The 16,152-nt window shown below is 37.4% G+C and overlaps 1 protein-coding gene across 1 annotated transcript; it reads left to right on the top strand.

Moving 5' to 3' along the window:
- Positions 1 to 1,325: 1,325 nt before the first annotated feature.
- On the top strand, positions 1,326 to 14,206 carry LOC100542779 (glutamate receptor 4-like). The gene is made up of 6 exons (XM_019612248.2): positions 1,326 to 1,383; positions 3,339 to 3,497; positions 5,325 to 5,492; positions 6,778 to 6,882; positions 12,003 to 12,113; positions 13,433 to 14,206. The coding sequence occupies exons 2-6, from the start codon at positions 3,369 to 3,371 to the stop codon at positions 13,463 to 13,465; spliced, it is 546 nt and encodes a 181-aa protein (XP_019467793.1). The 5' UTR covers positions 1,326 to 1,383; positions 3,339 to 3,368; the 3' UTR covers positions 13,466 to 14,206.
- The last annotated feature ends 1,946 nt before the right edge of the window (positions 14,207 to 16,152 follow it).

The following is a 16,152-nucleotide window of genomic DNA, read 5'->3' as shown; positions in this document are numbered from 1 at the left end:
ATATATTTAATTACTGATATTAATAAATGATAACAAATTGTATATTCATTATTACTTTAAAATAATAAAATTAATTATTATCGATCTGCAGCACATGACAAACACTTTCCTGTATCTTATTTATTCATTTGAAAGGAAGATAAAAATCTATAGTGAGGATGAGTGCTTGAGGAGAAAAAAACATGATTTTATGATTCTGTGAGTGGTCACAATGGTGATATGTTGACAGTTGGATTTGATCTTATAGATCTTTTCCAACTTTTATAATTCTGTGATTCTGTGATATATTTGACTACAAACAGACTTTCTTAAAGTGAATGGTAAACCATTGAATATAATTGAAAATGAGAGTTAAAGGGCTCTTTGTTGGCATTAAACACAAGTTACATGGTAACATGAGTATTGCTACAAATTTATTTAGTAAAAACCCTTCTAAAGTCTAACAAATCTATTAGCGCCATTTTCTACTGAGAAGATTTTCACTCCTCATTTTTGGTATTCAGCACATTAAATAGGCATGCTGTCATAGAAATGGCAATAATATTGGTACAAGGCATGGGCTGACACTGGTTTTGTCTAATCCCTGTTGTTGCTGTATCAAGACCATAGCACATCAGGGGTGTTCTCCCTGTGAGTCACTTGATGTTAGATGATGGCTATAGGCTCAAAAGTGTATGGCTTCCCCTTGGGACCAAGCACTGTGTTGCCCCTCTCACCTCCTGCATCACCAGGAGGCCCTCACAGCTGGAGACAAGGGGCTTTCACAGCAGCAAGCCTGGCTGCCTCTTCTTGCTCTGTCCTTACTCATTCCCATTCTGGAATCTTCAGTTTATTACTGAGAAGTGAATAACGCTCAGAGTACTTGACCACCTCAAGGGCAAAAAGCTTTGATCCCAGGAGGTGAAAACCCAGTTTGATTCATAAATGCTGCACTCATTTGAAATGAAAAAGTACATTAGGAGGTAGGCTTTCTAGCTAATGTGTGACCTCCTGCTTCTGAATTTGTGTCCCGCAGGTAATTGCTGTACTTGATGAAATAGTGTACTACACTAACACTTTCAATCATATGGAAGGCGCTCAGATTACCAGTTCATTACTTTACCCACTTTAATTTTAACTTTTTTTCCCATGATTAAACACCTGGAAAGTTATAGCTACTTTATTGGAGTAAGACTATCAATGTTATATTGCTAAGGTTAAATGCTGCAGAATTTATATCTATATGACTGTGAAAACACTGTATGACAGGTTTTTTCTTGTTGTTTTTTTTCTTTTTCTGTGATTTTTTTTCTTTTTCTTTTCTTTTTGTTTCTTATTTCTCTCTTACAGATTGTGAGCGTGGGAAAGCATGTTAAAGGATACCATTACATTGTTGCCAACTTGGTAAGATCCTTTTCTAGAATTATACCCCTGCTTGGTAAGTGAAACCCTCAGTTTTGCTTTGGAATCTCAGAACTTTTTCTGCCTTTTGTCACTAATATGTGATTGCATATAATACATTCTTTAGAGCGCGTAAAAGAACTTGGTTCTGTTGTTCTGCCATCTATACAAGAAAGATAAAATGTTATCTTCTTAAATCTTATCAAAATCAATGTAGTAAAGAATTGCTATGTGTTTCCTGTGGCTGAATCAGATGCCTTTACAGAACTACACTATCAGTGTTCACTCATCAATGCGTAAGAATTATTGGAGTAACTTTCCTACATTGTGTGGGGAAAATTCAATTTGTGGTAAAAGCAGCTACTCCCTGTCAAATCGCTAATTCAGTATTTTCACTCTAAGTCTAAACAGCACTTTAACACGAATAATGTTTAGAAGAAGGCAAATGAAGAGCAAATATGATATTTTGATATTAAAATAGCTCATTTTTCAAGCTGAAATACCTTCCTGGTCAAGCACAGTGAATGTAGGGCAGAGTCTAATGCGTTCTTCCAATTGTTTTCTTTTTATTCTTCCCTCAAGGAATTTTAGCTGACATGAAATATGTTTCTGTGCTTTGTTATACTGGTACCTTAAGATCACTTCAGATTATTTCTAAGACCTCCGGCTTTTGAAATGAGAGAAGTCTATCCTCTTAGGGTCTTACAAATTAGATTTTCATCATACCGAATTAAGAATTCCCCAAGTTACCTTTCCCATGCAAAGTGGTTGCTGTAAACAGCAGAATATACAGTGGAGACACTCAGAACTTCAGCATAGGTGCATGCTCCTATCTATCAGCTATTCAGTGACATGACCAATATGACTTCCAGATGTGTCGCTTCTCATATTCACCATTAGTCTCCTTTAGGAAATGAATCAAATTTCTGTCTTGAACATTGTTGTGGGCTTGTTTTGTTTTGTTTTAATGTGGAGTATTGGGTCAGTGGCCCACAATTATTTTTTCTGAAATCTTTCTTGAAGTTATATGATAATAGACTTCATTTTCTACTGTTAAATGCCAACCAGAGAAATTGAAGAATGTAAAAAGTAAATAAATAAATAAATAAAATCGGAGATACCATAAAATGTAGCAGCAAAAAAATATTTCCTTCTTACTTTAGCAGTTTGCATTATGCAGTCTCTTGAAATTCAGTTGCATCTCTAAAGGCAAATTTTACTAAAAGATTTGTTTGTGTGCCTTTGAGACAAATGAGCCTTAAAAACCAATAAGTCAGAAAGTGCATGTACTTTATTTTTTTTGTTCCATGTTGGAAGTCACTGTAGATTTTAGACAGATATAGATCTGCGAACTGTCACCACATTTCACAAAAAGTTGATTCTGATACTGTTTTTCTTTTTTCGTTGTACTAACAGTGAGACACTCATGTGCTATTTCTGCATTCTAAAGCCCATTATATTATTTCATAACTTGTGTTACTCAGATAACTTCACCCTAAACAATGAGTCCTGGAATAAATACATTTATACAATAATGTTCTTCACTTTGTAAACATGAAAAGAAGCAGGGATGTAATGTACCAAGCACGGGCACATTAAAATCTACCAACTTCAGCAGAAATTGATTCTGGGATTCAATATTCTGCAGGCACTTTTCATCTGATTCTCCAAATGCACTCCTTCTAAAACTAAAGTGACTGCCATTCCCAGCAATGTGTTACTGAGCTGTTGAGATCACTCTAGAAATAATGTGAGAATTTTGTTTTCTGGTTTTGTTTCCTTCTTTATAACACAAATGGAAACTATGAACTTTCAATGCTCAATATTATTCTGATTTTAAGTCATAGCTGCTAATGGAAACCTGCGGTTGCCCTTCTTTATGCTGCCTGTCTGACTTAGAACAGATTGGACTCACAGTGATGTATAAGGGCAAACAAAATCTTAAATTGATTTTCTAGGGATTCAAAGATATTTCTCTGGAGAGGTTTATGCATGGAGGAGCTAATGTGACGGGATTTCAGCTAGTAGATTTCAGTACCCCAATGGTAACTAAGTTGATGCAGCGCTGGAAGAAGCTGGACCAGAGAGAATATCCAGGATCTGAGACTCCACCAAAGGTATTGATGAATATGAAGGACTATCAAAGATATCACTCAGGTGTTCCAATTTCTGCTTAACACTGATAAATAAATGAGTAAAGACCTTAATATTTAGACAGAAGTTAAGGCAGTTTATCCTACTATTACTGGCAACTAATTATGTCTTGTCCTTGTGATTGTATGATAGCAACACAGACTGCAGTACATTTCCCTGATGTACTTTACTGTTTTTTGACAGTCAGTCTGCAAATTACCTCTTTACTGACAGGAACTAAAGGTCAAACACTTAACTGACAACTTAATTTCAACCTATTTTACATTAATTAATCTAATTATCTAGATTCACTTAGAGCACAGAGCTTTCCTGACAGCTGAATTCTTCTGCATTTGAGATATAACCACAGTCGTAAGTTTAGTATCTTTAAATTTTCATCTGGAATTTCCTTTGGAATAATTTCTGACTCAAAACCCGGTGTAATAATCATTTTCAGGCACAATCTTACAGTGCAGTTACATCCCAGTTTTCCTCTATCCTAATCCTTCACAGATGGATAACAAAATATTTCTGTCACCTATGATTTTCTTGTCAGGCAAGTCAAAGCATAATTATAAGTATGAATTCATCAAAACTGCTCTGATTTATATATGTACGAATACATGTCAGACCCAATTGTGGCTCTTCTGTGCTGTGCAAAGATATGCAATCAACCATTCTGTGGCTAGAAGAGCAACGAGTTGGCAAAGCCTATAGAAAGAATCAAGATGGGTAATACAAAGGATATCGACATCATTTGGTGAATATTCAAGAAGTTTGTTTTATGGAGTGAAAAAAATACACAAGGATGTTGTGGTCTATGGAGTGCAGAGATCCACAGTACTGTTGAGTGGAATTATTTAGCCCATAGGACTCATTTTCAGTGAATAGAACTGTGATACCTCCTTATAAGAAGTCAACATGATTAAACAGTATCACACATAATTCACCTATGGTTAACCAAAATTCAAGATTTTAAACCTAAACATATCCCAACAGGCTTATAATATGCAAGACAAAGGACAGGAAGGAAATTAGCCTTCAATAACTGACATTTTGGCATCTAAAGGGAATTTCAATATCAGCCCTAGGGTTATGACCTATTTCTCCTGATGCAGGAAATTCATCAGAGGACCAAGGTGCAAAAATGCCCCTTTGTTTATATGCTCCTAGCTAAAATCTGCTGAAGACATACTCTATACATTTAATTTAACGTTCTCAATCTAAAATAGTTATAATAGTTAGTCTAGAAACACAGACTGCCTTTGATGACCTGCCTAGCCCACTTTATGCTTCAGAACTGTTCAGTACTGTGTGTTATTCACAGGGCTTACACAGGTTTTCCAATAGGAAGAACTTACTCTTGATCATTCTTAACAAATCCAGCAACTTGGATTTTGGCTCATTTATTCTTGCTTATTATCTTTTTCAGTTTCTATTTCTTTTATTCTTTTTTTCTGTTTGAGTAAGTTGGATGGGGGGGTGGATGCGTGAAACCATTCCCTAAAGGGTAAGACAACTATTTTAAAAGTTTGAGAAATTAGTATCTTCAATTTGTTACTTCTGATAATTCTTCAGAGGCAGATTTTTTTTGCCCTTATGAAATATAGTCTAAAAGCTGTAACCAGTGGAATGTAGTCTTCTCAATCCTGCATTCATCCCTTAGACAGAACTGCTTTTGATTTTGAGGAGTTTTTTCTTAACGAAAGTGTAGAAACTGCTTTGTCATGCATCAAGCTAGTAAGAAGCAAGACAGCTGATTTTTGCAAAGTGCACCAACACTAAGGCATTGTGTTTGTCCATCTATTTAGTATACATCTGCATTAACATATGATGGAGTGCTTGTGATGGCTGAAACTTTCCGCAATCTTAGAAGGCAGAAAATAGATATTTCAAGAAGAGGAAATGCTGGTGATTGTCTTGCTAATCCTGCTGCCCCGTGGGGTCAAGGAATTGATATGGAGAGGACATTGAAACAGGTAAGGGTGTACTTTATTCTAGTGATCTTTGTGAATATTTCTTACAATTTGTACACTACATTATTTGGAAGACACTATATTCAAGGGTACTGATGGGAGAGAGGAAATTTGTTTGTCAATTGCCAGTTGGAATCAGCTGGGGCTGTTTTGATGTTTTGGTTTATAATTTGGAATGAATGCAGAAGGGAATTGCAACTGTAGAAAATTTCTAGTAGTTCTAGTTTTACTAGGTAGTTGGGACTTGTGTTACTGAGATGTTGAGCTCATCTGTTGCACTTTGCATATAACCTGGCTGTGCAGATACTGTCATTTAGGGAAACAGATTTTTCTATCAAACATAGCCTTTCAAATATTCTTCTGTCATCTTGAATAAATGCAGATTTCTTCCAGGGAAATCACATAGGTAGTTTCTTTTTTTTTTTTTTACTTTAAAAAAAAAAAACCCAGAGCCATTGTTCACTGATGTCAGGATTTTGAATTCCTGATGAATATGGATGCCTAGAAAGTTCCAGATCTCTGTCAAGATGATTTAGCCTTTCCTTTGGATGGGACAGTAAGAAAAATAAAAATCTTGCAGTTGAATTTAAATCTTTGCAAATGAGCAGGCTCTGCTCAGGAGAAGATGCTGAGAAGTGACTGCTGACAGAGCTGGCAGCTCTATGCATGGAAGCCTGTGTTTCAGTCCTGGAGAAAAATCAGCACAGATACAAACGGTCAAAGGGAAAGAGTGCATTTTATCTCCTTTGCATAGTCTCTGCAGATGCACAGATCTGTAATAATTGTGAGAAACGTGAAATCAGGCTTCTGTGTTAGGTTGGACAGCTTGAGCCTCAGAGTCTGGCCAAAAATGCTTGCATGGCTGGATCCTGACACAATTAGAGCCAGCAGCAATATGGACGTGATTTCTTTGGAATGAGGTCCACAGTCTGGGTATCCTCCAGTAAAGCAGTACTAAGCTGTAAGAACAAAACATGCTTTGGTTTCAGCTCTGAGACAGGTGGTGCAGAACTACCCCAGCCAGCCTTGTGGCTTTACGTCTGTCCTTCTTCACTTGAGGTCTTGAAAGCATTTCTTTCTGGCTTTGTGAATCTCACCCATCCTCTGTGATAGTGAATTTCTTTGCTGGCAAGATTGCTGGCAAGGTTACTTTAAAGAGCAACACACATTCATTTTATACATTTATCTTCCAGAATGTGAGGTAAAAAGATATTTTTCACTACTCTGTGACATTTGGAGTAAAGAACATAAGTCTGGATCTTCATGATGCTTTTTCTTCCATTTTTAGGTTCGAATACAAGGATTGACAGGAAACGTTCAATTTGACCACTATGGTCGCAGAGTCAACTACACTATGGATGTCTTTGAGCTGAAGAACACAGGTCCTCGGAAGGTATGTGCTTACAGTGTTTGTTATCTTTATACCTTGTAAATGGGAGATGCAGCCCTGAGTAACTTGATCTAGTGCTTGATCTAGTAGTTGGCAACCCTGCCCACAGCAGGGGGATTGGAACTAGATGATCTTCGGGATCCCTTCCAACCAAAACTATTCTGTGATTCTATGTTTCTATGAATCTATGACTGATTCTTTGACAAATGAGTTTACAGTGACTAAAGAGTTAAAATAAATTGGATTCTGTGTCATTTAAAAAGGATAATATGTCAAATACATGGATAGTATGTCAGGTGTAAGCAGAAAGCCTATTTTTTACTAGATATTATTGTTCCATGAAAAAATTGGGGAATACAGAAACAAGTGTGCATCTTAGAGATGTGAAATGTCAGTCAGTCTGTCAGACAGGCTAATAGTGTAAGTCCCAGCAGCTATGTCCAAATGCACGTAGACCATCACTCAGCTCAGTAATTCTGAAAAGATAAGCTTAATGTTTTATTATTCTTTCCTATTTTGTGCTCAAATTTTTCAAGTAATCATAGTATAAAACAAATAAAGATCTGAAAATGTACTAGACCTCAATGGATTTATTTCCTTTGGAGGCACTATGGCCTGTTTTGTTTGCTAAGACATTGGAAGAAGAACCATGGCTTCTTGAGTAGGAATGAGGCTGTCAGAATTAGATTAAATAGTCCTCCACTGACTGTCCACACATGACAAGCCCAGTAAATAGTATCCCAGATGAACAGTTTTTTGCCAAAGATAAGTTGCAGTGTTGAAGATGCAGAGTGTTACAGAATTACTCATTAGGATGCACTTACTGACAGTATATCCTAGTATAGAGCTGTAGACCAAAGCAAAGTGTGTCCCTGCATATCAGGTGTATTAGTGCAGGTGTATTGACTTTTGAAAGTATGACATATGGCTAAGAAATACATTGGGAAAGGTGAATCTGTCTTGCTTCTCTCTTGAGAAGCCCTGTGTCATCTGCCAGAGAATGTCTGACCTTGTTGCCTGCCTGGCTGCAATCCATGCTGTCAACAGCTGGGAGGATGTACAGGTAGCTGGAATGCCAAGGCAATTGGTGAGTGATTGGTGGTACAATCTCTCCATCCCCAATACCCAGTGGTACCAGAGGGAAATCTAGGTAGAAAAGGTGTAGTTAATTAGGTCACAACTTAGGTAACTCATTAGGGAACTTGCTTAATGGAAAATTAACTGCCCCAATTGGTATGTTGTTCTCGTTTCAACATTTCTCATCCATTCTGGGAATGGTGCCATTGACTTGCACCACTGCAGGGATGTCCCCATCCTCTCTTCTTGCCTATGATTTGAGGGGAAAGGTGGTAATAAAAAGAGGAGTTATGTCTGTGCTGCGCTAGCATCCCAAGGTGCTTTTCTTATCTTTTCAGACATGCTTTCCTTTTGTCTCTATGCCACTCTCGAGCCATTACCTGTCTGATATAAACAGCCATAACAGCTCTGACAGATCTGGCTCCTCACAAGAATTTATTTCTTATGTATTGTTTGGGATTTTATATGTGATCATTGAACCAATTCTGTGCTCCATTCAATCTGACAAATCCTATATATTATGTGAGAAATGACTGTACTTAATTGAACTAAGAGGCCTTCACCTTTAATGTCTTCTTTTCACATCCTAAATAACATGATTAATGAATCATCTAGCAATCTTTTCAGAAACTAGTCTTTCCAGTTAGAATAGCACATGCCTCTAATCTTTAGAAGAGTGATTTTTGCTGTCTACTTTAAGGTTGTGAATAGAGCATTACAAAACTGCACAGCTAGTGAGAAGCAGATTTGCATATAGTGTTCTCAAGTGATAGACAATAACCCATGTTGGTTTCATTTATGCAGCATTCTATAGAAGGCCCTTGTCTGCAAAACAATAGTGTCAAGATTAAAAAGAAAACAAAACATACACAAAGTTTATATATATATTCACACATGTCTAAGACTTGGATTCTGAGTTGGAACTTAGGTAATCAAAAGAGAAATTATCAAAAATTTAGAGTTATCTGTTGCTGAAGTGACTTGTGGGTTTCAGCAGGAACACCTCAGTGGTTGACATAAGGTGCACAGGCCTTCAGAAACGACGCTGTTTGTTCAAAAGCCAAACAGTTTTGACAAATATACTTTGAGACAGATATTTTTGCAAAGCTGTTTTCTGAGTGATAAATTCAGCCTCTCTATAAGTAGACAAAACTGCTAAAAAGTCTAATGGAAGTCCATACTGAATTGGATTTACTTATAAATAGCTGAATTTAATCATTTCCTTTGTGGAGTTTTTCCCCCGAGAACTTGAGATTTTATAGGTAAACATAATGTACTTTAGTGCTCTCAGTGTTACTGCAAACCTATATTCTCATACATTTGTCATATATATCTTATATATTTGTTAGTAATCCAGTTCCAGAGTTGATTTAGTGCAGGCTTGAGGTACACATGAGGAAATACCTTTGCACACAGGCTGAAATTCCTTTAAAAATACCAGCCATTCCTCAGAAAGCTCCTTTATTTCTGTCTGGCTTTTGCTATGGTACTTACTTTTACAACACACTGCATCATTCATTTTCTACTTTCCTTCTGAACTTCCCAGCAGTGAACACTTGCACAATGAAAAACAATCACTCACTGTTATAACGAGCTTCCCAAACTGCCAGGTTTCAGTGTACGCATTCTGCCTCAAGTCGGTCACAGTTCTTGACAGCAACTTGACATTTTCAGTTATCAATTTTATCTTTGAATCTGTGATTGTCTGGATGAAAGAGAATATTTGTTAGCAGTGCATCCTACTAGGAAACCAACCTGCCTCTCCACTGTATAGCAAAACTGAAGCTTCTGTAAGCTGTAGACACATAAATCAAGGCTTGTATGTTATGGCAAAGAGAAAAGGAATGTGTCAACCAGAAGTAACAAAAGTTGTGCATTGGAAGAGTTTGTGCCTGCTCGCTTCACTAGTTGAGAATAAAATATTGGCTCGTACTCACTCATCAGCCATACTCTGCTACTTTTTATATTTGTCATTCTCACAAAGAGAAGAGTCATCTACTGCATCACTGCATTGTTCTGAACAAGATGATTACCGCATTTCATAGATAGAATCCTGTGTGAAGATGAGTTTTATTCTGAGTTCTGAAAAAACATTAAAAATAATATTGGCTGCATAATTGATATGATTGTCCAGTTAGTTTGCTTCACACTGAAGTCTTATCCAAGGCACAGACTGTTCTTTGGCACACACAATTACACTGAAACTCTAACCAGACCCTATTTTCCTCTAAAATTCCCCTTCCTCTTCTAGTGAGATGGACAAGGAGTTCCTTTCTCTCACCTCTTGCTTTCATGAACTCCCAAGTAATAAAGGCAGGTGGGAAGGAAGAGTTATTGCCGACAAGATCCCAGCTGATTCTCGAGTCAAGTGGCCTATGCCAGCTTGAACTGTTCATCTTTGAAAAGAATCTTTAAGATCATTGCTACTTTCGGCACCTTCCCTGGGAAAAAGAATCAGTTGCTAAATTCAGTTCATTAGAAACAAAGAGCCACTTTAGGTGGGAGTATTGTTCTAGAGTATTGTTCAGTGGACACATCTGTATTCATACATAGCTACCCAAAGACTTAGTATATAGTACATATATTTTGTTTATGAGGGTGGGTAGTGATAGGATAAGGAGGAACGATCTTAAGCTGAGACAGGGGAGGTTTAGGTTAGATATTAGGAGGACGTTTTTCACACAGAGGGTGGTGACACACTGGAACAGGTTGCCCAAGGAGGCTGCAGATGCCCCATCTCTGGAGGCATTCAAGGCCAGGCTGGATATGGCTCTGGGCAGCCTGGTCTGGTGGCTGGTGACCCTGCAGAGAGCAGAGGGGTTGAAACTCAATGATCTTTGAGGTCCTTTTCAACCCAGGACATTCTGTGATTCTATGATTCTGTGATTCTATGATTCTATGATTTTATGATTCCATGATTCTGTGATACAGTCTGCGTGCAGTTTTGGGGGCAGAAGTTTCAAATTTTTACCGTATAACCCCCAAGCATATCAATAAAAGTCTGAAAGAGAATCTCTCTTTTTCAAGCTGCCTTCATCCCATCTGCTCTTACAGCAAGTAATGCTGGCTCATGTCTTGTGCCCAGCAGCACCACTACCAGTGCAGAAGGCACAGCTGCAAGTTGTACTAAATGCCAGAGGCGTGCACTGCAAAAACTGTGTCTGTATTTAAGGGGAGATCTTCTGATTCCAGGCATTCCTTTTTATTTTTTTCTTTTTTCGTATGAATGATTTAAACCTGGCTCCTCAGCATTTCAGCACCAGCAGTGAACTAAGGCAGTTATTTCACCTTAAGGCTGCTCTGGGAAGGGCTGTGGCCAAGAAGCCAAAAACTGATTTGTTTCACCTCAGCAGCAGACTTAGAGAGACTTTCGGACTATGGTCATGCTTATCATGCTTTGGAGTGAGTAGGGAAAGGCAAGTATAAAGTTCTTCATTCTGTGAAGTATTTTCTAGAGGGTAGGCATATCATTCATGAGCTGCTTTGTACTGTTCATCTCTCCACTGAGTATTAAAAAAAAAAATTAACAACAGGATTTGTAATGTAGATACCAAAGGTCAGTGGCAATGAAACAAGCTTTTTAAGGTCCTGGACTGGAGGTCATAGAAGTCTCACAATGGAGCAGGGAATGAAGCTCAGCTACTGCACTGCAAAGCTGCAATCTGGACATCTTTCACTCCACCAGGGACCAGAAGTTGTGGGGGATTAATGAATGAAAACTTTTTGCAGAGAGCAAGAACTCTTATATCTCTTTCATTTATGGCCCAAGGAAGGATTCGGAATATTGCAGGTGGGGTTTAATTTGTGCCCCTGGTTGAAGTAAGTTTCACGGGTTAGTCAGGATCTGCTGAAGCAGCAGCACCTGACTGCAACAGTGCTGCAGGATGGTATGTATACCCAAAGTGCTGGTTGGATAGTACTTTACACCCTTCTATGGCAGCACTTCTTTGTCTTTGGATCATGCTGTTTTTCATGTAATAAATGTATCTGCAATTTCACCAAATGTAAAGTTACCTGCTGTAAATTGTATGCCTTTTATTTTGCAGGTTGGTTACTGGAATGACATGGATAAATTAGTTCTGATTCAGCATGAACCTACACTTGGAAATGACACTTCAGCCATGGAGAACAGAACTGTAGTTGTCACTACAATTTTGGTAAGGTGTTTTTTTTAATTCAGTATCTTTTTTTTTTCTTTTTTTTTAATGCTCATACTGCTATGTGACACAATATCCTTTTTAGTTATAGTGTTATTCAGTCTGCCAGTTCCTGGGTTAGTGGGAGGGTGAGAGCCATATATCTTAATAATCTTGACTGTTATGTTTGTTTAGAGGTTTTTTGATATGCATTTAAAATAATGATTCACTTGATGTCAGGTTTTTAAAAATAAGTTGAAGTAATTTTCTTTTGGTATACAATCTTTTCTATTTTTTACTGAAGTAATTCTCAAAAATATACATGAATGCTTTCAACCTCTGATTGATAAATGTTGAATCACAAGAAACTGGAAGAAAAACCTAAAATCTCTAACTGACATAATTGAACAGATGTCTATAATGTCAGTGTCCCTTTTGGTGACACATAATAATTTCTAAGTTCATTTTAGTAAGAGCTAAAATTCTAAGCACTATGGTTCAGTCAGCCAATCAGAACTGTTTTATCTATTTGCAATTGTAAATGAAAATATGAATTTAGTAGATGCATTTGAACATTTTTCTAAATATAATTATTCATCGTGTCAATTCAATTTTCCATTTTAATAAAATCTAAATAAATCTGAGATTTTTCAGTGTTAGGTTTGTAATCAGTGTTTTTGAAGAGTGGTTGCAGACCAAGAAGAATGCAGTTGTTTCATTCATTTACATTTTTAAAACATAGTTTTTCAAAGCCATTTTTTTTTCTTCTAAATCTGTATTTTAAATAAAACATTTAACAATTTTGATTCAGAAGTCAGAAATGCCCTTTTAAGCTGATGTTTATAAAAGCCAACTGGCAAAGGCTGACCTTTATCTGACCACATGTAAGATTTTACATCTCAGTTCACTGCCCTTTTCACCTGTTTCATTTAGACAAGATATTTTAACCCTTTAGGAGAAGTTACGTGTCAAATGGGTAGGAATATTCTGTTTGTTTTGTTAAGCAACTATTTTCTAACTTAATGCAGAGTTTAAAATACCCCAAAGGAAAATGTCAATATATTTTCTTACTCAAAAATTCAATTAGTTACCACATTTCCAGCAGTGTGTATCAGCATTTATACATTACGTATATTTTAAAAAATCTCCTGTTGAAGATTATCATTCAAGGATGCAAACCAACCAAACTACTGTGCAGGAATTCAGAGTGTAAATCCTAACCAAATTGTGTAATTTTTTTTTAAATTTGCATGGGACATTTAAAATAATATGTATCTTTTTCCTAAAAAAGACTTGGTGATGGAAAAAAAATAACTTCAGTACAGTCCTCCTCTTTTCAGCCTCTGATGAAGAATCCTATTTTAAGAAATTGATCAAGGAAGAAAAGAGTCCCAAGATGCTGCGAACATTCCTAACTAAGGCTCAAGTATTAACCACCAGTCTAGTAGCATTGAGCTAATTTTTCCATATGGATTACTGTTCCTCTGACTGGATGACCAGGCACTGAACCACCAAGAAAAGTTCTGTGACTAATCTGAAATGTCTAGAACAGATGACGTTAACCTTCAACTTTGCCAAGCTGAGAAGAGAATGATGTGAATAACAAGCTTTCAGTCGAAATTTTCCTCTCATACCAATCCTGATATCTTTGACTGAAGCTACCATACACGAGTACTGTAATTTCCATAAATAGCACCAAGCTTAGGAGAAGCAAGTAAAAAATAATAATGAAACGTAATATACAAGGTTCCGGTTTGCCAGAAAGAAAAAAAAAAAGGAAAACAAGAAAGCTTTTAAAATGTGTTATCTTGCCTGTCCTGTTTGCATTGAAGCATTTTGATGTGCATAATAAATGTTATCTTCAAAAGAACTTTTCCAGTCCCTGTACTGAAAGGACTGGTGGGATAATTTTCAAAACCAAAAAGCTGAATTAATATTCCAAAGCATGCCCTCTGTTTATGCAGCAAGTCATTTTGGGATAAACACAATTATTTAAAAATAGAATTAGTTATTGACCAAAAATGTCCCTTTTCAATGCTTTGAAATCACAGTGCAAGAGAAATATATCAGAATTTGGTTTGAATATATGGTGAATTCTGCCATAAACTAGTCATGCACATCTCCCATTGATGATCCAATGGGAGCTGATCACATGATTCTGAAGGCAGATTACAACCATGATTCTTAATATTCACTTATTGAGGTAATTAATTTAACATTCAGAAGCATAATCACGCACCTAGACACACAAATATATATATATTTAACTAGAACAACTCTTTGCCAGACAATGAGTTTTTTGACCTCTTCATTGCCTACTTCACATTGAAGGGAGGTTGAACCATTGTAGATGGCATATAGTTTTGGTTGCATGCCTATTTTCCAACATTAAAGTGAAACACTTCTGCAATCAGTGCTGTAGACTTTGCGGTCTTCAAAGAGAGGTGTCATGGCAGAGTAAGAAAAGTTTACAAGTTCTCAGCATGGCTTGCTTTAATTTTTGCCTGAAGCCAAATAGCACAAGTTGATTTGCCTTCTGTTTCTTCACATTTTGTGTGTCTACGCTTACTTCGCTGTAACATGGCTGTATGGCTGTGGCATTATAAAGAATTAGCTCTGCAATCAAAGAACCTAGTACAGAGTTTTCTGCTTCGTAAAATGTTATCTTCATTTGTAATGTAGTAAGAGCACGCAGAATTTTTTTGTACAGATTTGGTGCAGCACATAGACAGTCAGCCTATCACCAAATAGTCAAGTGATGAGGGAGCATCCCAGAGTGAGAAGGCAACATGGGCAGTGACATACATTAATCTACCAGCTGCCACATAGACATGGACTTTAGAGTTCCTGGGAGAGCCATGTGTCATGCACTTCATGTGCTTCACATGCTCCTGGGCCTCTCATAATGAACAGATGCTCTTCCTATGTGCAGAAGCATGGCCCCCCACCCCCCACTCCTGCCCCCCCAGAGGCCCCAGCTTGATGTGTTTGATGTAGGTTAATTATATGGCTGGAGTAGAGACACTATATATAAACTTCTCTAATAGTAAGGCAAATACAGTGGTTTATTCAGCCAGGAAAAGTAATCATCACTGTTCTAACGAGATAAGAAATATGGTGGTGAGATCACAGAATCACAACATGATTTGGGTTGGAAGGAACCTTCAAGGCCACCCAGTTCCAATCCCCTTGCCATGGGCAGGACTGCCACCCATCAGATGAGGCTGCCCACAGCCTTTTCAAACCTGACCTTGAGCACCTCCAGAATTGGGGCATCTATAACTTCCCTGGACAACCTCTTCCAGCTCCTCATCACTTTCTGAGATGCTGAACTAGAATATATGGGAGTAGGCTGTGACGAGTACCCTAGATTCTCTAATCCCTTTCATGATACAGACAACACTGTACCTAATATGAAACTGCAAAACTTAAAGATCACAAAAATCCTGTAGAACCAAAGCTAGACATACAATGAGCTGTGTCTGCATTGTGGTTTCCAGCTCAGTATTTTAGTAAGATAGTCTTCGCACTGGTAGACTAATCTTTAAGGGCAGAATCTCATTCAAGATTGTGCCATCTAAATGTAGATGTCTTTACAGAGGGTCTCAATTCAGTTGCCCACTTAAAGTATGCAGTGAGATTTATGATGCTGTAGGATATTCTGCCCACCCCAATTTCTGTAATTACACCAGCAGGATGAACCTTTCCTGCCTGTCTTGTGCTGTATATGACCAATCCATGTGGATGTCTTAGCTACCGCATGATGTTTCACACATGGGATAAATTGTTCACGAAGTGTGTAAGTTTTCATGAAAGTATTCAAAGATTTAGAGATTGTTTCAATTATTCATAGGTAGGTGGCTAACACTGAGGATATCTGGGCTACCCAGACCTGCAGAATGACAAATGGAGGGCAGGCAGGCTACCATAGGGCACCCAAGATGACACACACTTCCAGTAGGTGACTAAATATCACCCTCTGTTTTGACTGACACTTGCCTGAGTCTTACCTCAAAAATTCTTTGATCTTCTCATAATAGAAAAATATTTTTTCATAAAA

This window comes from Meleagris gallopavo, chromosome 1 (genome assembly GCF_000146605.3).
Source record: "Meleagris gallopavo isolate NT-WF06-2002-E0010 breed Aviagen turkey brand Nicholas breeding stock chromosome 1, Turkey_5.1, whole genome shotgun sequence".
NCBI lineage: Eukaryota > Metazoa > Chordata > Aves > Galliformes > Phasianidae > Meleagris > Meleagris gallopavo.
This window is presented reverse-complemented; position numbering and strand designations above follow the sequence as displayed.